This window comes from Arvicola amphibius, chromosome 3, assembly GCF_903992535.2.
Source record: "Arvicola amphibius chromosome 3, mArvAmp1.2, whole genome shotgun sequence".
NCBI classification, from domain to species: domain Eukaryota; kingdom Metazoa; phylum Chordata; class Mammalia; order Rodentia; family Cricetidae; genus Arvicola; species Arvicola amphibius.
This window is the reverse complement of record NC_052049.1, coordinates 183988077-184002915: the sequence shown is the minus strand read 5'-3', so window position 1 is coordinate 184002915 and position 14839 is coordinate 183988077. Positions and strand designations below refer to the sequence as shown.

General features: G+C 41.8%; 1 protein-coding gene across 1 annotated transcript in view; it reads right to left on the bottom strand.

The window, feature by feature from the left end:
• Golga4 (golgin A4) overlaps positions 1-14839 on the bottom strand; it is a 96538-nt gene that overhangs the window by 57173 nt on the left and 24526 nt on the right. Inside the window, exons 5-6 of the mRNA XM_042054755.1 lie at positions 7345-7413; positions 3055-3366 (exon numbers count right to left, since the gene is read on the bottom strand). Coding sequence (XP_041910689.1) covers positions 3055-3366; positions 7345-7413 — 381 coding nt within the window. The remainder of the gene's footprint in view (positions 1-3054; positions 3367-7344; positions 7414-14839) is intronic.

Sequence of the window (14839 nt, the reverse complement as noted above, 5' to 3'; positions counted from 1 at the left end):
ACTGATGACATCTGCCACAGATAGCACTGTGCAAGTGTTTGCTGGAAACAAATTCCAGGGCCTAACCCAAAACCGACTCACTGAGAACGGAGGGACACAGTGGCGTGCTGCATGATATTTTCATTGTATTCTAACAAATAAAGCTTGTTTGGAGTCAGAGGGTGAGACTAGCCACTATCTGACCAAAATTAACCACAGAGGACAGGAAGTAGTAAGGTGGGGTAGAGAGGGATCATGGCCTCTTTGGAAGAAGGATGGGAACAGCTGGAGAGGACTGGTGGCTTTTCTACTTCTCTGATCCTTCAGGTTCTTACCCTGATATCTGACTCCTGAATTTTTATTGATAAAGAATAATTAGAATGATGCTTCACTAGAGAGACAGAAATCTGTTTTTAAAGTTCTCCAGGTGACCTTTGTGTTTTAGATTACAATATTAAACAGAATAATAAAAACGTCTGAAGAAAGAAATGCATATCTAGCAGAGAGAAATGAGTAATCCAAGCCCTAACCCAAACATTAGAATAGGCATTTCAACACAACTCGATGAAGCAATGGAGTAACATCCCTTTACCCCTGCAGGTTTCACACGGCTGACGGCTGCATTCAATGCACAACCTACATTAGCAGAGCCAAGGGGCTCTGACAAACTCAGTGCAGCTGTAGGGAGCATGGTCTAGTAAGAGTCTCCATTTTCCTTGGAAACACGTGTGCCCCTAATGTCACTGTTGCTGTCTGAGTCAAGAGGCAGCGGCAATGTAAGGGAAGTGAGTCTGGGAATAGACTTAAGAATCTGGAAACAACTTCTGCTTAGGAACAGGACCCTTTATTAACTCTAGGCTGGAAAGGCTATTGGTAATCAAAAATGAGGTGGGGTGGGAGGAAGAACAGCTCAAGAGTTAGATGTCACTTACAGCATGACTTCATCCCGGGTACCTGCAGAGCAAGGAAAAGTAGACGCAAAGGCTATGAAGTCTCTGTGCCTGAACAGCTGCTTGGCTCTAAGATAGCCTAGAATGGGAGAGCAACCAGAGTGACTGAGAGCCAAGCAGTCTACCAGCTGCTACCTAGACGGCCTTAAGCAAGTTACTTCGTCTCTATGGATTCCCTAATCCCTTTTCTACAAAAATGAGCAAACTCACATTCGCTTCATAAGGATGGTACAAAATTAAATGCCATTATAAACGTAAACGGTATCTGGCATACTTAAATGCTAACTATACTGTTGTCCCAGCCTCAGACATAAAACTATGGATAAATCTATAAAAGTAGCATAAAGATAAACAAAAATATTTAAAACCATTATTAAAATTAGTAGAAATAAAATAATAAGTTTTATCCCATTTACATTTCCAGGGTTCATGAGATTAACTCCTTTCTATTTTGCCAGCTATAAACTATAAAACTATTTTATAGTTTTAATAAAAAGGTAATTTATGTATTTCATCAAGATTTTCATTTTGTTTTGGGCAGTATAGGTAGTAAGCCAGCAACACAGACGGTGAAACTTGGGCACCTTTCCACCCTAACCCTGAAGTTTACTGTGCATTAAGATCGAGTGTGACACTGACAGACATGCCACCCATGTCCAAGCCAAGCACTGCACACGGGATATGATAACCAAGGGCGTGGACAGCCAAGGCTTTCCTGAAGCACAACTTCTTACTGCACTGACAGAAGGGTTGGGGCGGCTGACCAATCCCTGCTCTGAGGGGCGTGGCCGCTCCAGGGGCGAAAGGTACCTTTAAAAAGAACCGGGTTTGGGATAGGCGCCCCTGTTTTCTCCCGCTTGGTTCTCTACATCGCTGGAACCTTGGCTTTGTAAGTGTATCCTATTTTCTCCTTTTATTAAAACTGATTTATTCTAAAAGGGCTATTTTGGTTATTTCCAAATTCCTCCGACCGCCGCTACAGAGAAGGACTCAAGGAAGGCACACAGTTTCAGTTCCCGAAGTACCAAACACACAAGTCAGGAAAGCACTATTTACTTCCTCCCTGACATCAAACAGAGTGAGTCACCATGGACTTAGCAGTTAGCAGATTCATGTTAGAGGGCTAGAGAGATGGCTCAGTGGTTAAGAGCATTGCTGTTTTCAGATAACACTGGCTCAATTCCCTGCACTCACAGGGCAGCTCCCAACTGTCCATATCATAACTACAGTTCCAGGGGCTCTAATATACTCTTCAGCCCTCCAAGTGAACCAAACATACACATGGTGCACAGACATACATACAAGCAAAACACCTATACACATAAAAAATTACTTTTTTTAAAGATTTATGATAGACAAAATTTTAAATGTCCAAAAACTAAAAACTGAGTTTGTCTAGATGGCTCATTGATCAAGGGTATTTGTAGCCAAGGACACTGACTGCTGGGGTCCATATGGTGGAATGAAAAAACCACCTCCCACGAGATTGTTTCTAACCTCTCCTCTCGTGTGTTATAGCATGCATTCATGCATGCACATGTAAATACAAAATACATAATAAAAAATTTAGATTTAAATATTGGTACAATGAGAATGAGCCAAATCTTTGAAGTCATCAGGCTATCTAACCAGTGTTCTCAACCTTCCTAATGTTGTGATCCTTTAATACAAGTTCCTCATGCTGTGGTGATCCCCTCAACCGTGAAATTATTTTATTGCTACTTTATAACTGTGATTTTGCTACTGTTATGAATTGTAATGAAAATATCTGATATGCAACCCAAAGGGGTCTCGACCCACAGGTTGAGAACCACTGATCTAAAGCATGGCTGTCAGAAGAGGTCATTTTGAAGCTACTCTAGTCAGAGATGAGTAACATGAGAGATAGAGAGGAGAAAGAGGATGAACTCTGTCCTAGGTGTCCATAGACACTGCAGAGAATGTGAAAACCAGGCTACCCACCATATCCCAAAATGTCAGTCTGCTAAAAGGTACAGGAAGACCACTTGCCTCAGGAACCAGGACCAGAGTCAGGTGGCCTCAGACTTCAGGCGAAGAGCAATATGTGAGAAAGAACAAGCCCAAGGGGGAGCATATGACTGCGTGAGCCAAAGCCTACTCCTACCTCTGAGTATTTCCCGCGGTAGCTACTTAAGCTTCGTTCCATTCTCCGCAGCCGCTGCAGCAGCTGCTCTCTGTTGAGACCGTCTGAACTCCCTGGTGTGTCTTCAGCCTCACTCTCCATGTCAGAAGGTGGATCAAAGGTGGCAGCAGGACAGTCCAGGTCAAGTTGGTTCAATGACTCTCTGGAAGATGTTCGTACCATAGACTCTTTAGAAGACCAGAACAGAGATTCCTTTATGGGACTTCGAAACAGAGACTCCACGGAAGGCACTCGGAGCTGCAGCTTCTGCGCAAAGGTCTGTGTGTCGCCCGACTGTAAGCAAAGCCCAAAGGGCAAGAGTTAAATATACTCTTCAGATATCTACTACCCCGTCACCGGCAGAGCTCTAGTAAAAGCTCTAACAAATTCAATATAACAAATTCCAGATAAGTAATACAAAACACTGTTTTCTGAAAAGTAAAAGACCCTGGCCAATCTCTGTAGAGAGTCTGGACCTAGAGTCAGAGGCCCGAGCTCTGACTCTCATGCCTGTCACCCGGCAGTATAAGCCTTCGCCGAGCCACTTTCCTCCCGTTTGTACATCTGTGCGAGAGGAAGCGTGTCTCATCTACCCTGGTAGACCCTCTAGTGTGGGCATCCAGGGTGAAGTGTGAGGTGAGGGGCTCAATTCAAGTCACTTTTATCTGGTGAGACGTCACAGAGTTAGTGATTCTAGATCATTCCTTTCACCGACAAAGGAAAATAAGCTGAAGAAGAAGGTAATGCACTAATGAGCCGGATCTGTTTAGAAGTGGAGTGGAGTGGACCTGGGACACACAGCTCTGGAAGCCCCTTCCTGTGAACTCAGCTGTTTGTAACAGGACAACCTGGAAACCACAGCAGAGAGTACATTACCAAGTACATACAGAAGCTCACAATGAACTACCAAAAGATCAAGATGGGGGCTGGAGATCTGGCTCAGTGGATAAGAGAATGTACTACTCTTCCAGAGGACCTGAGTTCAAATGCCAGCACCCATGTCCGGTGACTCATAACCGCCTGGAACTCCACCTTCAGGGAATCTGATGCCTCCACCTCCTTAAACACCTATACCCAGTGCATATCCCCCGACACACGTATACATATACATAATCAAAAAGTAAATAAATGAAAAAGATCAAGCTAGAAAGCAGGGTGCAGCCAGGCAGTGGTGATGCACGCCTTTAACTCCAGCACTTGGGAGGCAGAGGCAGGTGAACCTCTGAGTTCTAGGCCAGCCTGCTCTACAGAGTTCCAAGATGGCCAGGGCTACACAGAGAAACCCTGTCTTGAAAATAAACAAACAAAAAAGAAGAAGGAGGAGGAGGAGGAGGAAGAGGAAGAGGAAGAGGAGGAGGAAGAAGAAGAAAGATGACAGAAAGGAAAGCATCATGCACACCATGAGCTCATTTGACTTGCTTATAAGTCCTTTTTACTTTCTATGTATGCTTTCACGGGTGCCATCAGAACAGTCACAAAGCAAAGGACAGACATGCAAAAAGATAAGCATATCTTCATGTGGTAACATTTTAGGTGGATTTAGTTTTTGTGTTATATTATTCTGCTTTTTATTATTTTTTTATTTTTATTATATAAAAGTATATTATTACTTTTTAGTAATGTCAAGTTTTATCCTCCTGATGGAGGGAGGGCCAGAAGGAAAAGAAGGAATTGCTTCCTGCACAAAATCTGTAAGAACTGCTGTTACTGGCAATTCCATTCCCAGCCCCCTTCTGGGCCTTGTGAGAAACGCTCTCCAGTTCCTAGCATACAACACCTTACAAAAGACCCTAGGACATACAGATGGTGCACACATGAAGAAACACTAAAAACAGCGATTTCTCAGAGTCTCCAGAAGTTAATGAATGACATCCAAGCCTGTATTTGCAGACTTTAACCAGCTTAGCTGCTACATCTACTATGACTGGGAGTAACTTCTACTGTTTATTTTTGGAGCTGGGGAGGACCTCAGGACCCACACATGCTCGGCAAGTGCATGTCACTGTCTCAGCCTCGGGCCCAGTCCCGCTCTGAACAGAGAACTCAGCCCCAGTGCTGCAGTCAGTCTCACCAAAGCTCAAGCCCCAACTCATCTGTAGTTCTACAGGACTTGGAGCAAGTTACTGAGCTCAACAGTCCTGTTCCCTCCTCCATAAAACAGGGGTGGAAGGCACGATGACAATGTTGATGACGATGATGCCACCCACTCTGCATGGCGACAGTGAAGACTGAATGAATAAACAAGCATGCAGCAACAACTAGCAGGAAGAGCCAGGAGAGCCAGGAGAGTGAAAGAGACACAGCTTCAAACAAAAGCAAAGGTAGAAATAAGAGAATCATCAGGGTGGTGGATGTAGCTCGCTGGCAGAGCGTGTACTCTCCTGGTTAGAAGAACTAAGGGCATTTGCTATGGGGCCTGACTTAGCTTTGCCATGGTAGGTATGTGGCTTTGATGAAGTGACACAACCTCTTTTTGTCTGTCTCTGCCCACAGAAGATGAACCAGCAGCACCCTTTCCATGAGGTGGCTGTGTGTTAAGAACTTAGGCTCATCTACGGCAGATACTACTTTCACATGACTTCCAACCTTTCCTTCTTCCTCCCTACCACAGCCAGGTTTTGTTGAGTGTAACAATACAACTAGGCTAAAATGTTCAGCTTCTCAAACACAAAGTAAAACCCAATGAAGTGCAAACCCCACCCCTGGTCCTGAAGATGGTTAATTAAAACCATGGTAATGCACAGCATGAGGATGTGAAGCAACTCATGGGGAAGAACTGCCAGTTGTGATCGACACTACACACAATCACCCTCTGAACAAGCCATTCCATCCCTGCACACGCACCAACAGACATGCACAAAAAGACACTATTCAAAATGACCCCAAATCAAATTAGGATTTCTTTTTAACTGTCTTGTTCACCGTAGAACATCAGTCAACAATCCTGTTCACCAATGGAATACTAGAAAGCGATGAAAATGGTCTGAAATCATAGCAACAATACAGATAAATTGCATGGAGTAAGAAACAAAAGCAGCCAGCCCTGCTGGGCATGGGTGATGGTTCCCACTGTAACTTCAGTTCTCCGGAGGCAGAAGTCGGCTACCAGCCTGGCTTACACAGTAAGTTCTAGACCAGCCAAGGCGAGATGTGAAACTGTCTAGAGCAGGGGTTCTCAACCTTCCTCATGCTGCGGCCCTTTAATACAGTTCCTCATGTTGTGGTGACCGCAACCATAAAATTATTCCCATTACTATTTCATAACTGTAATTTTGCTGTTGTTATGAATTGTACTGTTTTTAATGACTTATTTTATGTGCATTGATATTTTTCCCCACATGTATGGCTATGTGAGAATGTTGGCCCCTCTGGAGTTAGTTTATGAAACATAATGTGAGTGTCTAATATGCAGGATTCTGACATGTGACGGCTGTGAAAGGCTCACTGACCCCTCACCCCCAAAGGGTTGCCATCCATAGGCTGAGAACCACTGGTCTGAAGAAAGAGAAGAAAGGAGAGAGGAGGCAAGCAGGCAGGAAACCAGACACTTTTGCATAAAGCTCAAAATAACAAAGTTAACTTATAGTACTAGAAGCAGGACTGCCGATTACCACTGAGGAAAAGAGAAGGGACCAGAAATTACTAATTATTTCTGGTTCTGGTTTTTAATTTTTTATTATATCTATTAATTTATTTGTGCATATCAGGAGATAGAGCACATAAGTTAGAGGACCACTTGCAGGAGTCAGTTCCCTCCCTGCACCAGTAGGTCCTAGGAATCAAATCCGGTCATCAGGCTTAGTGGCAAGTGCTGAGCCACTTTGTCTGCCCTCATGCCAGGCTGAGTGCTGAGTACAAAGGTGGATCTGTAGAATGAATGTGTTTACTTTTCTACAAATATTAAAGTCTGATACTGTTCATTTTCAACTACCATTGTTCTGATTTAGCTTTTCTAAGACCCAATAACATTGATAATAGACACGATATGAAAGCCCACAGGCTGGGACTTTTTGGTTTAGCTAACATTGTACTGAGAGAACATGCTAGAACAGAGATGCTATTTCCTGAAGGCCAACCTGCATTCATAAAGTGACAAGAATGTGGTAGTCAGAGTAGGAGACAAGAAGTTCCCTCGGCCTTCATCTATAAGTAAGAATAGCAACAGCTCTACCCTAGCAAAGCCACATTCTTTCAAGGCAGACACATATTAATGACAACAGATATACCAGCACTCTGAGAGGACTGACATTTTTAAATAAATTAGTAACATACCTGAGGAGGAGGAGATGCTTCACTTCTATTAACACCATCTGGAGGCTTTGTAGCTTGAGTTGATGCATTCTAAGAACAAGAAAGAACATCATAAAAAAGAGAGAGAGATAGAGAACAGGAAACTAAAGTTTTAAAATTGTTAAAACAAACCAGTAAGACCTAGTAGACTTTCATCTAGTGAACAAAATTAGTAATGGTTTATTAGAATATTTTCATGCAGGCAAAAAGGTGTGTGGTTAAGTATTTTAGAAAAATCATTTTGCTGCAAAACATGAAGCTAAATAGCAAAGATTAGTGTATAGCAAATTTACTTCACGCTAATCACAAATGTCTTCCCCTTAGGCCCCATATTTTGCCCCAAGACAAAAATCAACAATAGGGAGTTAGTCAGCACAGTTCACAGAAAACTATCCAAAAAGAAGTCACATCATCTGCTCCCTACAGTAAAATCACATTCAAATTAAAATCATTTGGGCAAAGCTATTAAAACACTTAGTAATAAAAAATGGAAATGCCTCATTCATTCTAAGCCAGCAGTAGAAATGAAACTAGAGTAAACATTTTCAGAAAAATGTTCTACTGAACACGTCTTCCGCACGTACTGGCTTTTTGTTTTTTTCTGTTGGTGAGCCCAGTGCTCCCAGGGAGAGGCACTGGTCACCTCATGACACGGACTGCAGAGATAATGCTAGGACTTTGAGATTCAGAATTCTCTACAGCATGCACAGCAAACTGCTGCTATGATCCACCACCACTACAGAAGCAGCTCATGAGAAACCACCTCCTTGCTTTACACAACAGCATGGAACCACATACAGCAGTGGTCACTGTCCCAGTAGTCCGGCATTTCCGTGCTATACTTCCTCTGCCTTTACAGCTAACCCAAGGAAAGATCAAAGGAGAAATGGAGAGCTTATCAAAAGCATTCTCAGGTTTCTCAAGATAATTAGGTATTTAATAATAACAACAAGTAATCTTTGGGTATTATAAATTTATAAATAAATATATTAATTATAAATTATATAATTTAGCCTTATTTTTCTAGGAAAAAAGGTCAAGTATTTACAAATGGAGGATTTCTTTGGCATTCTTGTTTTATGAAGAGGGGTCTTACTAAGTTGCTCAGGCTAGTTTGAAAGTCCTTAAGTGCAAAGGATCTTCTCCAGCCTCAGCTATTCAAGTCCTGGGTTACAAATGCACCCCACCCTAGCTTTAGGATTTAATTTCCTGGAGATCTCTAAAGTGGGGGAATGAGTGTATGTAGAGTGGAGCCTGGAAACAATGTGGCCATGGAAGTGTGAGAACGGGTGGTAACAGACACCAGCACAGGACGGCTAGGAGCTGTTTACTAATGGCCAACATGGGGTAATGGACATGTGGTGAGAGGAACAGCCACATTATCATTATTTCTAATTCATAACAGGCTTCAGCACCTTCTCTTCCCTCTAAAATAAGTTCCTAATCCTTACCAGTTGGAGAGATTTCTTTAAAGTTACATAGGAAAAGGTTGGGGGAACACAGGAATTACCTATCTTCCTGACCACCACAATGTAATGCTACACAGGACATATCATTTCCATAACACCATAATAATATGCTGTAATGTCAAAATACACTTTATGAAGAAAGGTCTCAAAGGGCTCCATCAAATAGGTCAGGAGAAAGCGTGAAAGCACATGTGGTCCACGTGAGAAAGCCACTCCACAGCTATTTAAACAACACCAATCAAGCTCACAGCATACAATACTTAAAACGATTCTTAAAACTTTCTTTTCTTTAGAATTCTTATTTGTTTGTTTGTTTTGAGACAGGGTCTCACGTCTCACTAAGTTGCTGAGGCTAGCCTTGAACTCCGGATCTTCCCTCCTTCACTTCCTGAGTGCTGAGATTACAGGCATGCATAAGCATGAACAGTCTTGAAAATATTTTTAAATGTAAATACTGTATTATACAGCCAAGTAAGTATAGTATAGCTAGGGTGTGCACAGGCCTAATACTCTGTGTGACTCTAAATCCAGGCTCTCCAGCAGCAAAGCCTGAGGTTTGTGCCACCATCTGCTGAGTCCTCCATTCTGCCTTGTTCCATTTTCAGCTTTTGCTGCCCCTGCTTTGTGAAGTCCCATCTGGATCACCTACAGACCAACTCCTTCTATATGCAGCTTATTTTCTTCTGCAACACTTGCATCCCTTTGTGTACACATTAACCCACCAGCTCTCGGAGGACAGGGCACGCCAATATTCCCAACCTGGTGCCTGGTTCCTGACGTTCTGCTTAACAGTAAACACTCAATGAGGGCTTGTTAAACCCTTGTCTAGGCACTTCCTCCACATAGGAACTCTCAAAGTCCTCCTCCCAGAGAAGCAGGAGGAGCTCACTCAACATATGGTGATGATCAGGGTCACCAACTTCCACTGGGGGTTATTCTTGGACAACAGGAATATCCCTTCAACTGACTTTCCTACAGCTTCTCTTCTGCCAAATTTGTCTTCAGTCTTTCTTTTCTTTTTTTTTTCTACAATCTTTTCTAATTATACTGTTGAACACTAAGGATACAGTTGTTTTTAAGAGTAAAGAGAGAAGCTGGGCATTGGTGGTGCACACCTTTAATCCAAGCACTTGGGAGATAGAGGCAGGTGGATTTCTGTGAGTTCAAGGGCCAGCCTGGTCTACGGAGGTGGGTGCCAAGACAGGCTCCAAAGCTACACAGAGAAACCCTGTCTTGAAAAACATAACAAAACAAAACAAAAAAGAGTAAAGAGAGAAGTATATTTTCAAAAACTAAATTAAGCCCTGCTAGGGTAGCACATGCTTTTAACCCCAGCAATTAATTGGAAGGCAGGCAGATCTCTCCGAGTTCGAGGCCAGAATGGCATAGCAAGTTCCAGAACAGCCAGAGCTAATAATAGAGAAACCCTGCCTCTCCCCATTAAAAAAACAACAACAACAACAACAACAAAATTTTTTTTAAATCCAAAATTAGGGAAAACTCAGCACTTGGTGAACTTGTAATTAATCCCCACTAAATTTTTATTATGAAACCAAATAACTATTTCTCTTTGTCTCATGGAGAGATGTAAGTTTTTAATCATGAACATATAAAGTATATATAAGATTAGGTTTTTTAGTCTGCCTAAGTTCATTTCTAAATCATTTAAGCACTCACTTTTACCTTATGGCATTTTGACAACAAACTAGGAATTGAAAAGAAATTATGTATATACTGTACTCATGGCAGGCATGTCTTTTAAGTTTCTATTACTCCTACATGCAGAATACAGCATGTCTATTTTTTTTTAAGTGAACTGGTAAATCTGTGTATCTGGGACTCCTAGTCGGTCTTGAATATCTTTATAAACAGCAAGTGTTCCTTGTAGACAGAGCCAAAGGAAAAGCAGCTTTCCAAATGTCCCCTGATATCCCATCTTCACCCTGAGCTGCTTTCTTCTCTAGACCCAAGTTTAGAGTAGATCTGAAGACCACTGCTGGCCAGGTGCACACCACGCCTTCCCTGTACACCTGGATTAAGACTAAATGTTATGTTTCTACCACTAGCTACCAAAGTTAAACCAAGTCTCAACATTTAGAAAAACTGTAAACCCAGTTCAGCCATCCTCCAAGGGAAGAAATATTAAAAGCTATCCTTAATAAGCAAACACTGCTACATTTTAGTTTATTAAATTATCACTTTTACCAGATTCTCCAAATAGAAAAATGTGTACTTTCCCCAAGTAAATCATAAAGTTAAAATTAAGTGAATTCATTTTTTAAAAAATGAAACAGCTGTTTCCTTTCATATTCAAAAGCTAGTAATTACAAAATACAATGTACTTCTTAATTATAGTTTCAAAATGAAGACATGAACCTGCTATAATAGAATCCACCTACCTATGCAATGTTGTTAATTACTGATTTACACAATGCATTATTTCCCTTAAAAAGTCAGTCGCATCTCACACACCATTGGCATCCTCCTAACAGGAAAACAGATTTCTAATCACGCACACTGGCTTTTTCAGCATAAGCAAACATTTCCAAGAGATTAAACGCAAGTGCTAGTTCTAAAAGTGAAGGCTGCCTTGGCTCCATTAGTGCGAGGGGGTGTTACTGTGAGGCTATTAGAGCACCAGGAAGCAGCGACAGCCAGACTCAGCAACTTGTCCTCTGAGATTTAGAGCGAGGTTAGCAACACCACACTGAAGACGCTCTGAAGGAAGGTAAGTGACAAACCACATGAGACTTGCTGCTACAACTACCCAAATGTTTGCTTCCCCACACGGGAATGCAAAAAGCGGTGGAAGGACTCACCACACTGTTAATCTGTGTTTTAGGCTGTTTGGAGGAATCCAAAGCAAAGATAGTATACTCAGAGAGAAAGGCAGGTTCTGCTACCATCCCGGCTAGTATCTGTCTCAGTCCGTGTAATAAGCGGAGGTACAAAAACAAAACAAGAGATGAGTACAAATCATGGTGTGTTCCAAGTGATCTCACAGCACACACCACAATGCTCACAACACTACAGCCGACCATCATGATGATAATCCCCCCCCCCCCCGCAAAAATGAAGTAGTAAGTTGCTGGGAAAGGTCAGGAATGAAATGAACTAGTGAGTTTAGGATTTTAAAGACCAGCTTGGAAGCCACTTGTTAACTGGCATACATATGTCTGCAACAGGCATCCTGGCACCCAGTATAGCTGGCAACTTGGTATAAAGGTCCATTCCAATAAAAAAAAAAAAATGCACAGAAGTGCAAAGTATTGGCAACAAGCAAAGAAGACTCTGAAGGTCTAAGAGAATAATGCTTAGAGTTAACAAGACTGCATACTTCGATATTTCTAGAAGGCTAGAAGCAAGTTCCAGGACAGTCAGGGCTGTGCAGAGAAACCCTGTCTTGAAATCCTCCCCCCAAAAAGTACATACACAAGAAATGCCTGAAATAAACAGAATCTATAACATTAGTTCTTTTGCTACATATTTTGTGCTTATTTTTCTTCCAGAAGATGTTACACCAAAATATAAACAATTATGAATTAAATATATATATCAAATTTTATTTTAAATGATTTATTTTGCATGTGTATGTTAACATCAGTTAACTTTCTTTTTTTAAATATTTATTTATTTATTATGTATACAATATTCTTTCTGTGTGTATGCCTGAAGGCCAGAGGAGGACACCAGACCTCATTACAGATGGTTGTGAGCCACCATGTGGTTGCTGGGAATTGAACTCAGGACCTTTGGAAGAGCAGGTAATGCTCTTATCTGCTGAGCCATTTCTCCAGCCCCAAATGTGTAGCCCAGGCTGGCCTCGAACTCGTGATCCTCCTGACTCTGCCTCCTTCTGCAAATCCTACCGGCGTGCGGCACCACAACCGGCCAGTTAACTTTCTTGATTGCTCTCCACTTTACCTACTGCAGCTGGGTCTCTCCCTGAGCTTGATGCATGCTAATTCCAGCTAGTCTACAGCTAGCCAGCTTGTCACAGGGATCCCACCTTGGTCTACCACTTGTACAGCAAGTGCTGTCCCCACTGAGCTGCCTCCCCTGACCCCCTCAATGGTAGAGATTGCATGCTTATTCATGCATGAAACTGCAAGATATATAATAAAGTATAACATACTGTATGGTATATAATACACTATATACAGCAATACAGAATATACAATAAACTATATATACTATAAAGGACATGCCTGAAAATAAGTATGTGCAAAAGTTTGAAAACATACACTTTCCCTCTGGACTTTAAGACTACAGACACTGACTAAAGTGTTCACTAATTCTTTACACAGCACTATACTAGAAAAAGCCTAATTACAGAAAAAGTTTTGGTTTATTTGGTCTGGTTGGTGTTTTAAAACAGGTCCTCATGTACCTCAGGCTGGCCTCAAGATTACTATGTAGTAAGGATGACTTTGAACCAGTGACTCTCCAGACTTTCGTTCCTCATAAATGGATGAGTTAGGTGTCACCATACTAAGACAAAATAAAGCTGGATTAAACAACTTTTTAAAACGATGCATGTGCACAGGTATATGAGTGAATGTAAGTGTGTGGGTAAATGTGGAAGTGAGAAATCCATGCTGGGTGTCTTTTTATTGCTCTCATCCTTCTTTTTTTTTTTTAATTTACTTATTTTTATGTGCATTGGTGTTTTCCCTGCATGTATGTCTGTGCAAGGGTGTCAGATTCTCTGCAACTGGAGTTACAGACAGTTGTGAGCTGCAGGTGATAGGAACTGAACCCAGGTTCTCTGGATGAGCAGCCAGTGCTCGTAACCGCTGAGCCATCAATCCAGCCTCGCCAACCTTACTTTCTTGAGACAGGGTCTCTCACTGAATCTGAGATTTACCAATCTTACAAGAGTGGCCAACCAGCAAGCTCCAGGGATCCTCCAGCTTCTGCTTCCCCTGCTTTAGAATTTCGTGTGCACACCATCACACCTGGCTTCTTACATGGGTTCTGGGGACCCAAACTTGAGTCTTCATGCTTCTACAACATGCATTTTACCAACTGAGCCATTCCCAAAGCCAGGATACAGATTTTGTCAAAGCTCTTTTTGTAATATTGATGATTAGCACTCCTAGGATAGAATCCAAGAACTTTCTATGCTAAATTCTAAATGTTATCACAAATTATAATTTAAACTAAGCTAAATACTTCCAAAGTTATTTTTTTAAAACACTATTACCCATGCAAGCAAGCAAGCAAAAAAAAAAAAAAAAAAAAAAGCAAGCTTCAAAGGGAGTATAAGTTTCAAGAAAGCACCAGCCAAGTTTGATGCTCATCATAAAGAAATGGTGACCAATATTCCAAAAGAAATGAACAGAAATTTCCAAGCCTTTTCCTCACCAAAACAACCTAGGGTCAGTTTCGCAGACACATACCCCGGAGCCTAAGGAGCCCTTCTCCTTGCCCTGTCCTTATGTCTATGGGCCTCACCAGCACCAGTTCTTGGTTGGCTGTACAGCTCAGTGGTAGAAAGGGCACAGCAGGTACAAGGCCATTGGTTCTGTCCCAACCCCAAACAAACAGAAAGCAAACAGCTCTTCTCCAACACTCGAAAAGATTCCAGCCAGTCAACTTCTCAACATTTGCTCAAACTCTAATGTAAAACTGCTAAAACAAACTCACCTCTTCCATGGGGTCCACAGTGGAGTGGCCACGGCACCAGCACGGAGTGGAGTGATGTGCCCTGGCATCATATCAACCACCTGCAGCTTCTAGCCTATCTTGGAGGATTTCAACCTACCCTGCAAATCCCATGCATGCCACCTCCACATCTGTGTCTGTCTACAGTGAGGTAGTCAGTATTTTTTCCGAATTCACTCATTTTTCCATAGTCTTATTATAATTGACACATTTACATCTTCTTTTTCCTTCTCCATAATTTCTAATTAGTTCTTCATGTCTACCTAGTCTTATTTTGTTTGGGCTAAGTTTTTCTCACAATATTCTGTTGATTTAAAAATTATTTCTTCACTAGTCTTACT